The following is a 15,000-nucleotide window of genomic DNA, read 5'->3' on the forward strand; positions in this document are numbered from 1 at the left end:
CTCTTACTCGAAATTTTACTCTATGAACTCGATTCAGAGATAAATATACTCGTTAAGAGGAAATTTGTTGTGACTCTGGGAAAATTACTCAGCTGTTTTTCCTGTGTAGCCTACTTGTAATCTTGAGCTTTTGATTAACGAATTCAGTTAAATCATTGTTTTTAATAAATTGCGTGCAACGAACGTGTGGTTTCTTGCTCCTGGTTCTTCTCTTTGAAGCAGCTATACCTTTAACCTTGCCAAACAGCGCATGAAAAATGGTAAACCAATAGCAAAGGGAGTTTTCACCCTTGTGGACGTCAGAATATTATTCTTTTATGCTTTTGATTTTAGAGGACAAACTATTCATAGAAAATCTTTTAAAAAATGTTGCAGTAATATTGATACATTTTTCCTTTAATAGTTTGTCCACTAATATTGCTAGAGATCCACAGGACAGCAAATGCATCGGTTAACTGTACAAGTGACTACTATTACTATTACTAATCAAATTATGGAATCATGTTAGCTGTTAACCTGTGGATTTCACATTTTTATGCAAAGTCCCTTTTGTCCACTGACCCCTCCTGACCCCTCGTTTGGGAACCGCTGCTTTATGGTAATTTATGTACGATGTATATGGATACAATTGGATACAAACAATTGCCAATTGGAAGCCAATTGCAGCCAATTTTGGTCCCCTAGGGGAAATTCTTTCTCTGCACTTTATCCCATTTGGACTAGTGAATCACATTGAAGTACACACACTAGTCCGTAGCAGTGGGCTGCCTGCTGAGCGGCGCCCGGGGAGCAGCGTGGGGATTAGGTGCCTTGCTCAAGGGCACTTCAGCCGTGGTCCGGTTGGGCATTGAACCAGGAACCTTTGGGTTGCCAACCCAGTGCTCTAACCACTGAGCCACGGCTGCCCCCACTGAGACCTATGTAGTATGGAGACCTATGTAGTATGCGAAACGTACATCACTGATTCTTGAGAAAGTGGCTAAAACAAGTTGTAATCTTGAAAGAAAAAAACGAAGTGAATTACAAAATAATATGGTATATCCTCGTAGACAAAGGTCTTGGCTTTTCAGAAATGCACAAGGCCAATCTCCCCATTTTGATTTTTTTTCAGAAATCAGGTTTTCCTCCGATCATACCTTGTTTTTTTGTCAACACCGTCAGACACAATTAAAAGCAACAAAAACTGTATTGATTTGGTTGCATATGTATCTGGAGTTCTTAAGTGATTATGTGTGTTTTTTGGTTCACACATACGCCTTTAAATGTTGAAAATTCACTTACATTCTATTTTAATACTGCTTCATGTGTTCTAATTTAAAAATATGTGCTGTCAGACAATGCTTACTTAATGCCTAAATAGATCAAACATTTTTTTGTAATTTCACAAATATTCGTGTAGGCTTAAAGTTGCTATTACTTTGATAATTCAACAACTACAAAGGAAAATTTTGTAAGCACATTCATTTAAAATGTCCAAAACTCCTTCTTACGGTGGTGACTTAAGAACTGACGGTGGTGACAGTAATCTGAAGGTGGTGAAAGTGACCTAATTATTACCTACATTTAGCAAAATAAATAGCCCTCTCAAGTCAATGACATCTAGTATAAACACTTTATTTTTGTGTGTGCACAGTATGTTTGTGCATGTGTTTTTTCTTCATTTGTTAGATACTCTAGGAAGTAGGCCTAGATTATTGAAAATGTGGCATGAACAGGTTTTAAGTTGTTCAAATCCAAAATATAGAGGTGTATTATCATAGATGAAGGTCTTGGCTGTGCAGTGAATGTATTGGCCAAGCTCCCCATGTTTTAAATTTTTCATAAAATGGGCTCGCTCTTGGTTTTGTCACCAGCGTCAGACAGAATTAGAAGTTAAAAAATATGTTTACTGTATTTAAGTGAATTACTTTTGCAATTCAACATAATTGTAGATACTTATTGGAAGCATATTCTTAAAACTTGTTAAAAACATGTAAAACACATGCTTTTTTGTGAACTACATCAGATGTCACCAATGCACCTCAGTGGAGGCTGGAGTGTAAGTTTGGGTCACAATTATTACTAACATGTCTGGTAATGTTTCATTAACCAGCACAATTTAGTAAAATATGGAACAAGATCATGAGCGGAACAAAATCTGACGGTGGTGACATCTGACGGTGTGAGACAAAAAAACACTCTTTTACATATTATGCATTTTTTGCTCACATTAGCCACTTCGTTTTCGCTCTGTTTCTTAGGGGCTTCATGCCGCTTCTGAAAAAGTATATGTAATTAACATTAATGTAACATAATACTATTAAAACCCCCGACGGTGTTGACAGTTTATGGTTGGGACAGTACCAGTGTCCAAACAAATTAACAAATTGAGGAGAAATTAGTAAATTTACAGGAGCTTCAGTGATGGTGAAGTATTCAGTAGAGCTAAAGGTTTGAGAAGGGGTCCTAAGTAATGACAATGACCTTGTGCATACCTGATTTTATTGTCTTTTTAAAAAAAATCTGACGGTGGTGACTAATATGCTGGACACACTTTGAGCAATCAGAAAATAGTAGTAAATATTGCTTTACACACACTATGTGCATTTCTGCAGGACCACTTCAATATGGACTTTCACATCATGGTGATATTATTCAATAATATCAGTGATTTTTACATTTTAAGTCAATTGAAATGATGATGTCTGTCCTTGGGACAGCTGTTTTTACAGGGTGTGGGCAGGTTTATAACCATGAAAAGTAATAAAATTACACTTAAATATTTCAAACGACTGTACATTTGTGTAACAGACCCCTGGGTCTTTACCTGGATTCATTTTGTTCATGAAAATGTAGTTTATTTTCAACAGAATTGGCAGTTTATTGCTGAAACATGTTTTAGCCGCTTTCTCAAGAATCAGTGACATACTCTAGGAATTAAATAATAACAATAATGTTATTATATTACACAGGCCTATTATGGTTATATCTTGAGAATTGCATTGAATTGACTTGAGTTGAACACAAAAAAAAAATTGGGTCGCGACTGACTGCCAGTGGAAAATGGTGGGTCGGGTCCCAAGATTGTTCCAGTTAAGAACCACTGCTGTAGGGCCTACTGTATATGTCTAAAACTAGTGTTGTCAGTTCACACAAGGAAGAGTGCGTTACTGCTTCTTCACAGTTCACCACTTTTTTCTTTTTTCTTTGGTGCTAAGACACTAGTTTTAGACAAAAGAAGAAAAAAGAAAAAAGTGGTGAACTGTGAAGAAGCAGTGTCGTGCTCTGCCTTGTGTGAACTGAAGACTGAAGTACCTTGAAAAGCTGCACCTGCTTAAAAAGAAACCTTCGTGGTCAGGGCTGTAGTGGTCAAATTAGAGGTGGGTAAACTATGATTGTTTTGATCAGACAGACCGTGACGCGATGCAACGTAACGTAACGCAACGCAACGCGACACTTTTTTTTTTTTTTTTTTGGGGAGGGGGGTGTCATCGGTGTACAGGTATGATAATGGGTATGAGGCCAGGCACGATAGTAGGCCTATAAAGTATCGGTATCAATGCATCCAAAATGGTAATTTGTTTAAAAGCCACTAGAACTTTTTGGCATGCACATTCATTTGTCTACTATAAATGACATTTAAAATCTCTTCAGCTAGGCCTATTAGGCCTATCACATAATTTGTGTGATCATATGATGCAGAGTGTGCCTTTGTTACAATCCTAGATAGTAGGCCTAACACCTATAGCCTATTGGAGTAGATCAGCAGCATAACAATGCAGCTCAATTTCATATGCGTATTCCAATTTCTGCATTAGGTTTTTAAAAATAGATTCACCATCATGTAGGCCCATCTCAGCCATTCCCCACAAAGATGAATGGCATTAGGCTATATAACATTGAAAACTAATGATAAAAAACACAACATTTGTGGTTTTCAACTGAATTGATAAGGATATTAGGATATTAGGCTACATTTTAGGCTTATATGTTTATAAGACAGCTCACAATTTACCCCTCCACTGTCATCCATTAGGCCTACTTAGCTAGGCTACTTGTAGTGGCATGCTCAGAGATTAGCAATAGGCACTGCAGCCATTAAGAGAGGAACTGGAGTTTTACCTACCATTAATAAGCTAACCCATACAGCGTTATCAATAACTGCAAAGGCAATAGACAGAAGAAGAAGCTGATGAAGAAGAAGCTTAATTTCTTAACTCAGGAATGAGTCCTTCTAGCTCTGAGAACTTGCTTTTGCAAATAACTTGGAAATGTCAGATCATGAAAGAATCTTGTGACAAGACAACAAAACGTGTACCTCCCTAAATGATGGATTTGGTGGTGTTACTAGGCTTACTCCTGTGTTAGGTTACTTTCATACCTGGCTTCACACGCGGGATTTTTTTGTTTTTCAACTCCACCGCGCGAACGTGCATTTGCGTTTCTATCGGCATTGCCGTCCGTAGAACCGGCGGACAGATGCGCTTTCGCTTGTAAACATGGGGCGCACTGGCTTGCTTCTTTTGGACACACGGTGCGTAGTGGCTAGATATGATGAGAAGGGCGTGACTAATTTGCGAACGGTAGAGAGAAACCTGCAGTGGAGTCAAATGGAACGGAATAAACATTAGGCTATAATGCAGATGAATTAGGTCTATATTTCAGGCAGTCCAACAAAATCCCGGACATTTCTGAAATTCCCCCCGCACATTTTTTTAGGTCTCAAAAGTAGGGAAAAAGAGGACGTCTGGTCACCCTATCCATGACGATTATGTAAGGGTTAACGTTCGGCGAGAAGGTCGCTACCGTGGAATAGCAGCACGACAGAGAGAATCTTTAGACCCCGACGCGGAGCGGAGGCAACAGCTAGGTAGCCAGGACAACAGGTGTTGTCTATCACAGCAGCTGATTAGAGTGACAAAAGACCGGACCCCCTGCGGAGTGATATGAAACATTCGCTTTAGCCACTGACTTGTATACAAGCCAGTGGCTTTAGCAGTGAACGTCTTGTTGCCATTGACAGCGGTAGCCAGGACAACGGGTGCTGTCTATCACAGCAGCTGATTAGAGTCTTGTTGAAAAGTCGCTTTAGCAGTGAAAAGTCTTGTTGCCATTGACAGCGGTCTGTTATAGACCAACCCGTCCGTTATCGAAAAATAACAGACGTCCGAACGTTGGGGAGCCCCGTTGAAATGAATGGAGCATTCGACAGATGACGTCACAACCATATAATAACTATGGATTAGCTATGCAGGCAGGCAACTACACAACGTGTAGGCCTATGTGTAAACATATTATTCCCTGGATCCTGATTGGTGTCGCCGCCGCAGCCTAAAGGCACTGATTGGAAGGTCACATACCCGAATACAGAGCAGATGAAAATGATTCCTACTAAAGCGTTAAGTAGGCCTACGTTCAACAATATTTTTTAAATGACACCAAATTTATTTTGGATTATTCCAACGGCAGATCACAAGGCGCAGGGAACTTTGACGTGCGTAATTGCCATTAAGAGCTGCGTAAACGCAATTTAGAGGTGGGTTAACGCTATTTAGAGGTGGGTAAACGCAATTTCCTAAATTCCAGAGGTGCGTAAACGGCGTTTGCGTGCGTTTACCCTCCACTACAGCCCTGTTCGTGGTGTGCGGGCTCTCACAAAAAACTTTGTTAAAACTACTGTTGTGCATCAAATGGTGCACTTGGTCACTATGTGGCTCTATGTGTCAGTGTATACGATGCCCACGCGGAAAATTAAATGCACTGAAAGTCCAAACTTTCCTTTGACACATACGCACAACAGACCTCAGTACACTGTGTGCACTATGCAAAAAAAAGGTCAGTGCACTGACAAAAGTGTGCCATAGGCCAATAGCATAGGTCCCCTTGTCGGGCTCAGCTCTATGGTCCCACAGCCCATTGGTCCCACAGCTTATTTTTGCTGCTCCATGTTCCCACATTTTAAAGAAAATTATTCAAATATAGGCCCTATGTTCCACAACTCCATGTTCCCACATTTCCAAGTAATCTAAGAAAACATTCTCCAGCGATGGGAGATAAATTTTAATAAATTCTTAGAAATGTTGGAACATGGAGCTGCAGAAATATGCTGTGGGGCCAATGGGCTGTGGGACCAATGAATGGGCCTAAAGATTCATGTTAAAACAAAGTCTTAGTGATGTGGGACCAAAGTGGTGTGGGTCTGGGAACATAGACACACTCACTTCTGGTCAATGGAATCATTGCAGGATGTAGGCCTAGAGAGCATTGCCACAAATGTGGCCATAAAATATCTAATAGCGTAACTACTGTGCAATTACTGAGTGCAGATAGCCTATTTATTGTTCTTGTGAATATTATTTTATTCACTGGATTTGTGTATGTGTTTTTTTAAATGTTGTTGTCATGAAAAGGCCAGACTGTCAATTAATGTAGGCCTACTGTGTCTGCATGACAGCAGGTCACCCAACTGATAAATGTCTTTGTTTAGTGTTCAGCTTATCCTATATATTTTTACGAAAAGAATAATGTAATAAAAATATTCATCATTACATTTGATGCGAAATTCACAAATTTCAGTGAAGCTCAGTAGGCCTAACTTGGTAGCTTATAGTTTTAGACCTACATTGAGCTCATAATCTGACCACCCTGGCCTATCAGACTAAATATCCACATATTAAGGGTGCACATATTAAGGCTGCGCTCTAAAGGCCATTTGTTACTCTCTGTCCCTTGCTTCCTCACAGAACTGGGGAAGAGGGCATTTGTGTTTTCAGCCCCTACCTCATGGAACAATCTACAAAAGGACTTGAAACTAACAGATCTGATTCCATTGAGCGATTTTAATTCCAAGATGAGATCACTTGAGACAGAGTCTATTGTCTGTAACTATTTCAATTGACGTGTTATTTTACTTGATTTGTTATTTTAATGCAACTGTGTAATTTTAATTTTGTAACTTGAGCCGCCACTTGGCCAGGACACCCTTGGAAAAGAGGTTCTTAATCTCAACGGGTTTATTTTTCCTGGTTAAATAAAGGTTAAATCAAATAATAATAAAAACATTCATGTAATATTCTCTGAAATAACCAAGTAAATAAAGTTTGGGGGGGGGGGGGGGGATGGGGGACTATAGGGCCTAAAGAGGTTTAACCTGCTCTGAACCGGCTGTGCAAGGTTTGTAGGATGCTGTGACATTGAAATAATGAGGGTGTCATGCGCATTTATTGTTGTTGTTGTTTTCATGTAATTCATTTAGTTTTTTATTGTTTAGGAGGTAGATACTATTTATCAAATGATAATTGATATCAATCATTACAGAATACGTACTTTTAATTTGAAAATTTTCGGAATGGCCGCCATATTGAATATTTGTCTAGTGTAGCTTGCTTCACGCAGATTGGCACCACTTCCTACACTGCGTGTCCTGTAATAACATTTTATTTCAGTGTGCTTTGCAATATTTCACCTGCTAAATCATGTCTTTGGAAATTGAATCTGCCGAGTAAGTACAATTCCGCAGCATTTGTGAAGAATATGTGATACACGTTTAAGAAAACAAACGTGTTTTTGAACTTAGCAGGGGTCTGCAGCTTGCTTACGTCGAGTCGACGTTAGCTTAAAGTTAGCTAACATTGGGCTCCACATGTAATGACGTATTGTTCGATTGCACACAGTGACAAATACAGTCATTGTTGGCCAATTGATCACTCTTGAATAACATGCTTGTTTTGTTTTTTGAAACCTGTGGGGTAGTGTAGTGTGGATGTTGTCCTAGGGCACTGTGTGGACAGATGCTAGGTAGCTAGCTCGCTAGTCTGTTTATGTTTGGTCAACACGGCGACATCTAGCAAAAGGGAAAAAAAACCCAAGATGCTCTACGTCTGCATTCTGAACTCATGTCCACGATCTCGTGACCATGATTACATTACATTGCATTACAATACACTTAGCTGACGCTTTTACCCACAGCGTCTTACATTTATTTGCAGGGTATTGGTTACAGTCCCTGGAGCAAATAGGGGCCTTGCTCCCTTAGCCATGGATGGAGGTGTAACATGGGATTCGAACCGACAACCCTCTCGATTTTAAGACCACATTGCTCCAGGGACTGTAACCAATACCCAGGGCTGTTGTCAAGTCTTTGTAGAGTCCAACACAAGTCCAAGCTAAGAATTTTCAAGTCCGAGAGAAGACTGAGTCCAAAAAGATTAGAGCCCAAGTCAAGTCAGAGTCACTTGTCGGTCAGTTTTAACAGTGAAAATGACGAATGTCAGTAACATGAATGTTTGAAGGTAACCAATATGCCATGGATGAGAAGACAAACTATGTTGTTGGATTTCAAGCTCCACCCAAAATGTATGGTTGCCAATGTTCTGAATAAAATAAAGACAGACCCAGTCGAGTCCAAAAGCTCAATTTGGCAAGACCAGTGTCCGAGTCCAAGACAAGTCAGAGTCCAAGACAAGTCCAAGTCCATCAAAAACTCGGACCGAGTCCGGACTCGAGTACTACAGCCCTGCAGATACCCTGAATAATGAGAACAGCCTCCATCGCACACTGCTGAAATGTAATGCACTGTGTGTGTGTGTGAGCGCGCGTCTCACAGTTTGATCCGTCTGATCATGTTCTAAAGGAGAACAGTCTGCACCGCAGGCTGGTGTAATGTAATGTGTGTGTGTGTGTGTGTGTGTGTGTGCACGCACGTCCTTCTTGTGTGTGTGTGTGTGTAGTCTGCGGATGCAGTACCTGAAGGAGAACAGTCTGCACCGCAGGCTGGTGTAATGTAATGTGTGTGTGTGTGTGTGCGCGTCCTTCCCTGTGTGTGTGTGTGTGTGTGTGTGTGTGTGTGTAGTGTGATCCGTCTGATCATGTTCTAAAGGAGAACAGTCTGCACCGCAGGCTGGTGTAATGTAATGTGTGTGTGTGTGTGTGTGTGTGTGTGTGTGTGTGTGTGTGCGCGCGCGTCCTTCCCTGTGTGTGTGTGTGTGATCCGTCTGATCATGCAGTACCTGAAGGAGAACCGTCTCTACCGCACGCTAGCGTAATGTAATGTAATGTAATGTACTATGTGTGTGTGTGTGTGTGTGTGTGTGTGTGTGTGTGTGTGTGTGTGTGTGTGTGTGTGTGTGTGTAGTGTGATCCGTCTGATCATGCAGTACCTGAAGGAGAACAGTCTGCACCGCACGCTGGCCACCCTGGTGGAGGAGACTACGGTGTCCCTGAACACGGTGGACTCCATCGAGAGCTTCGTGGCCGACATCAACAGCGGACACTGGGACACAGTACTGCAGGCCATACAGTCACTCAAGCTGCCCGACAAGACACTCATCGACCTCTACGAACAGGTAAGGGGTGTGAGTGTGAGTGTGAGTGTGAGTGTGAGTGTGAGTGTGTGTGTGTGTGTGTGTGTGTGTGTGTGTGTGTGTGTTGGGATGGATTAATTAGTAAGTAAGTTTTATTCCTAAAGCACATTTAAAACAGTACAAAACTGACCAAAGAGGCTGCACAGAGGCTGGCTAGAATAAAATAGCTAAATACACTCGCCTCCAAAAGAGTTGTCGCCTACCCATCTGTTTGGAATAACAGCTAATAACCTGACTTTCAATTAATCACTTGGCTTCAGAAGTCACTCATATGAAAGCTACAAGCCTCCCGAATGAAAATGTATGTACAAAAATAAATTTCATGCACCAAAGAAAGATTGACCCTTTATTGAACACAGACAGGGCAGATTTTCACAAGACAAAGGTTTTGTCGCCTATCGAACATAATGTGAAAATGAGCAGATAAGTCACTTCAAAACACTTCAAATACGCAGATTGGGTGTCATACTTAATCACTGAATCACTCTCACCTCTCCAGAAAATCAACTTTGGCCTTAGGTGTATGTTTAGGGTCATTGTAATCATGGAAAGCAACACAATGAAAATCAATGGAGTTCAATGAGAGATGGTGACATATTCACTATTCGTAGAGCAATACATGTTTAACTTCATGATTTAATCAATGATAAAAGCCCTCAAACACCTGCAGCATGCATGCAGCTCCTCATAAGAGCTGTATCTGTACCATGTTTCACTTTATGCACCATTTCTCTTTTTCATATTCTTCATCTCCAACACCATATAGTTTTGATGCTATCAGTTCTAAAATGGTTGATCTTGGGATCTTGACTTCAGAGTATGAGTCCCATTAGCCTTCATTTTTGACAGAATTAGGCCTGACATACTCTTGGCTGGCTTTTTTGAGACAGGACAGTGGGAGAGACTTCTTTGGTGTTAAAGGTGAAGAATTTGGAAAAAATACATGGTGCCTAAAGTCAAACATGGGAGGGATACAGCTCTTATGTGGAGCTACATGCATGCTGCTGGTGTGTGAGGGCTTTTGTCATTGATTACATCGTGAAGTTAAACATGTATTGCTCTACAAATGGCAGATATACCACCATCTCTTATTGAACTCCATTGATTTTCATTGTGTTGCTTTCCATGATTACAATGACCCTAAACATACACCTAAGGCCAAAGTTGATTTTCTGGAGAGGTGTGAGTGAATCAGTGATTAAGTATGACACCCGATCTGTGTATTTGAAGTGTTTTGAAGTGACTTATCTGCTCATTTTCACATTATGTTCGATAGGCGACAAAACCTTTGTCTTGTCAAAATCTGCCCTGTCTGTGTTCATTAAAGGGTCAATCTTTCTTTGGTGCATGAAATTTATTTTTGTACATTCATTTTCATTCGAGAGGGTTGTAGCTTCCATATGAGTGACTTCTGAAGCCAAGTGATTAATTGAAAGTCAGGTTATTAGCTGTTATTCCAAACAGATGGGTAGACGACAACTCTTTTGGAGGCGAGTGTATATAAAGCATATTAGTAGCACATAGCATTCCAATAGACATAAAGAAAAAAAATCTGCATACAGTGTACAATTGCAGCACTGGCAGCATTGACTAATAAGATACATACAATGAGCATAGAAAATGTTCAATACATAAGCTTAAGGAGATTAAAACAGTGTCTTACAAGGAAAGGGGAAGTTAAAACTGTAGGGGCAAGGGCTAAAAGTATACATTGGGTAAAATAAAAGCAAAAAATAAAGGAAACTAAAATCTAAGAATCAAAAGCCAATGTATATAGGTAGGTGAGAATAGAGTATGTCATGATCTCCCTTGTGTCATATGGACCCCAACATGGTGTGTGTGTGTGTGTGTGTGTGTGTGTGTGTGTGTGTGTGTGTGTGTGTGTGTGTGTGTGTGTTTATATGGCGTTGGAGTTGCTTGAGTTGACAGTTGTGTGCTGCTCATCTCCTATTGCGTCAGACTGTGTGTGTGTGTGTGTGTGTGTGTGTGTGTGTGTGTGTGTGTGTGTGTGTGTGTGTGTGTGTGTGTGTGTGTGTTTAGGTGGTGTTGGAGCTGATCGAGTTGAGAGAGTTGGGTGCTGCACGTTCGATTATAGTGTGTGTGTGTGTGTGTGTGTGTGTGTGTGTGTAGGTGGTGTTGGAGCTGATTGAGCTGAGAGAGCTGGGTGCTGCGCGTTCCCTGCTGCGTCAGACCGACCCCATGATTATGCTGAAACAGACTCAACCGGAGAGGTACATCCATCTGGAAAACCTGCTGGCCAGATCATACTTCGACCCCCGCGAGGTAACACACACACACACACACACACACACACACACACACACACACACACACACACACACACACACACACACACACACACACACACACACACACACACCTGCAGAACTTACTGGCCAGATCATACTTCGACCCCCGCGAGGTAACACACACGCACGCACACACGCACACACACACACACACACACACACACCTGGAGAACCTACTGGCCAGGTCATACTTCGACCCCCGCGAGGTAACACACACACACACACACACACACACACATAAACAAAGCCCCACTTGAAGACCTAGGTGATTCTTTGACCTAGTGCTTAAGATTGTGACGTGTGTGTGTGTGTGTGTGTGTGTGTGTGTGTGTGTGTGTGTGTGTGTGTGTGTGTGTGTGTGTGTAGGCGTACCCGGATGGCAGCAGTAAGGAGAAGAGGAGAGCGGCGATCGCTCAGGCGCTGGCGGGAGAAGTCAGTGTGGTGCCCCCCTCACGTCTAATGGCCCTACTCGCACAGGTACACACACACACACACACTCGCACAGGTTGGTGCATGTTTGATGAAGTGACTCAATCTCTCCTCCTTTTTTCTCTCTCTCTCTCTCTCTCTCTCTCTCTCTCTCTCTCTCTCTCTCTCTCTCTCTCTCTCTCTCTCTCTCTAGTCTCTGAAGTGGCAGCAGCATCAGGGTCTGCTTCCTCCTGGTATGACCATCGATCTGTTCAGAGGCAAAGCAGCCGTCAAGGACGTGGAGGAGGAGCGCTTCCCCACGCAGCTGGCCAGGCACATCAAGGTAGCGCACACACACACACACACACACACACACACACACACACAGTTTCAGGAGGAGCGGTTCCCCACGTAGCTGGCCTGGCACATCAAGGTACCACACACGCCTGCGCACACACACACACACACGCCTGCACGCACAGGCATGCGCACACACACGCCTTCGCACACACACACACACACACACACACACACACACACACACACACACACACACACACACACACACACACACACGGTTTCAGGAGAAGCGGTTCGCCACGCAGCTGGCCAGGCACATCAAGGTAGCGCACACACACACACACACACACACACACACACACACACACACAGTTTCAGGTGGAGACATTCCTTAAGCAGCTGGCCAGACACATCAAGGTAGCACGCACACACAGTCTGTCTCTCTCTCTCTCTCTCACACACACGCACACACACACGGTTTCAGGAGGGGAGGTTCCCTACGCAGCTGGCCAGACACAGGTTGCAAAGTTCGGCCATGAATTGGCTGTATTCGCTCTAAACGTGACATTGAGATGTTTGATTTAGCTAATCGCCTAACGGCTCTGACTTGTGAGCCTGCTTGAAGCTGACTGGGAAGGAACATACCCAAACGTCTTCTGCAGGGGGCACACTAGGGATGCACCGATACACATTTTTTCGCTTCTGATCCGATCCCGATATCTAAATTTGGGTATCTGCCGATACCGATACTGCTTCGATCCAATACTAAAACCACATATATGCATAGATTTCAACTTGAGGTAGGCCCAAGATGACCATTTGGTCATAAAAGGAAGTCGGAAGACCAGGAAACCAATTAATAAGTAAAAAGGAGCAAGTTAAAAAGTAACAATCCCATCCTGAAAACTAATATGCAAGTGTTATGAGTTCAAATTAACATTAACACCTGGCTCAATGTCAGTACTGGGAAAATTCTGATACTTTGGGAAAATTCCGATCCGATCCGATCTCTGAAATATGTTGATATCTGAACCCGATACCGATACACCGATACCGATATCCCATCCCTAGGGCTCACACCTCAGCTTGGCTCTGAAAGGTGTGCCTGATATCCAAACGTCTTCTGCAGGGGGCACACACCTCAGCTTGGCTCTGAAAGGTGTGCCTGATATCCAAACGTCTTCTGCAGGGGGCACACACCTCAGCTTGGCTCTGCAGGGGGCTCACACCTCAGCTTGGCTCTGAAAGGTGTGCCTGTCCCCTGCTGAAGACGTTTGGATATGTTCCTTCCCAGTCAAGAGGCCATTGTTATGCCATGTACAGACCAGGAGCGAACGAAGTGACTGAAGTCATTATTTCTCTATGGAGGGCACGCGACCTGCGCTACCAAAGTGAATTCGCCAGGAGCGAAGCTTCTTGCGCGATAAGAGCGAATTTTGACGATTAAACTAAATCTAATCGCAGGCGAATTCGTTCTGACGCTGTTCGGCGAAAAGCAATCGGAACGTTCATATCTCCGAATGTCCCAGGCTGTCAAGCCACAGCCGTTATGTGATTAGCTGAATCACAAATGTCAATGCTGCTTCTGGAGCGAATACAGCGAATTCAAGGCGAAACTTCTTCTGCTACCCACGCTACCAGGCAGCATAGTTCGCTCTTGGTCTGGACACGACATTAGGGCTTCCACTCACCTGGTCTGACAGCACTGCGGAGGACTTTCGCTTCCGACACAATTCCGACCCCCAAACCCAAGCATGGATTTCACACGAACATTGCATTGATAGTCACTGGGCGGCGCCGACAAAATAGAACTCGTCTCTAATCGCTGGCCGACATCAGCGAATGTCGGCGGACATCGGCGCCAATGTGCGGGGTGCTATTGAAAACAATGGAATTGAACTTTTACGGACCAGTGCTCAGCACTTTGTCGGAGCTGGTGTGTGGAAGCCCTTGTGCAGAACTAGGGTCCCTTTTCACTATCGAGGTGATTAGTTGTTTATCACAGATGCAGATTAAATCTAATCCAGGAAAATCATATGTTGTATATTATATTACTTATATATTCTTTTTTTGTGATTAGCATTTTTTATTGAGCAGACAGAAGTAAATGTGTCAGGTATAAAACATAAAAACTATTTACAACAGGAAAAGTGAGCTCATACAGTAACACACACAATTGACAAGGAAAAGGATGCAGTAATACAAATTAAGATGCAGAGAATGACAGCATTTCAGACAGTTCTTCCACTACAATGTCCCATGAGGAGATGGTGTGGGGTTTGGCTTTATTCATTCTTGCTGTAGAACGTTCTAGTAGTGCAATAGTCTTAAAGTCTGAGAGCCAGGCAGAGTTCATGGATAGCTGAGGGTATATTACATATATATTCTAACCATATTTCTAAAATGTCAACCCCCAGTTTGGTCAGAAGTCCCATGTGGAGTGTTCGCGCTTCTCTCCTGATGGTCAGTACCTGGTGACCGGCTCTGTGGACGGATTCATCGAGGTCTGGAACTTCACCACTGGCAAGATCAGAAAGGTACACACACACACACACACAAACACACACACACACACACACACACACCTCTACCTTGCTTTCTTCGGCCTGTAAAGGTTTTTAACTTCGAAGTGTATTGATTTG

General features: G+C 42.6%; 1 protein-coding gene across 1 annotated transcript in view; it reads left to right on the plus strand.

Moving 5' to 3' along the window:
* The first annotated feature begins 7,362 nt into the window (after nucleotides 1-7,362).
* smu1a (SMU1 DNA replication regulator and spliceosomal factor a) overlaps nucleotides 7,363-15,000 on the plus strand; it is a 14,364-nt gene continuing 6,726 nt past the window's right edge. Inside the window, exons 1-6 of the mRNA XM_063188737.1 lie at nucleotides 7,363-7,480; nucleotides 9,113-9,323; nucleotides 11,472-11,624; nucleotides 12,017-12,127; nucleotides 12,273-12,401; nucleotides 14,776-14,895. Coding sequence (XP_063044807.1) covers nucleotides 7,455-7,480; nucleotides 9,113-9,323; nucleotides 11,472-11,624; nucleotides 12,017-12,127; nucleotides 12,273-12,401; nucleotides 14,776-14,895 — 750 coding nt within the window. The 5' untranslated portion in view covers nucleotides 7,363-7,454. The remainder of the gene's footprint in view (nucleotides 7,481-9,112; nucleotides 9,324-11,471; nucleotides 11,625-12,016; nucleotides 12,128-12,272; nucleotides 12,402-14,775; nucleotides 14,896-15,000) is intronic.

The sequence above is a fragment of the Engraulis encrasicolus genome, chromosome 22 (genome assembly GCF_034702125.1).
Source record: "Engraulis encrasicolus isolate BLACKSEA-1 chromosome 22, IST_EnEncr_1.0, whole genome shotgun sequence".
Lineage (NCBI taxonomy): Eukaryota > Metazoa > Chordata > Actinopteri > Clupeiformes > Engraulidae > Engraulis > Engraulis encrasicolus.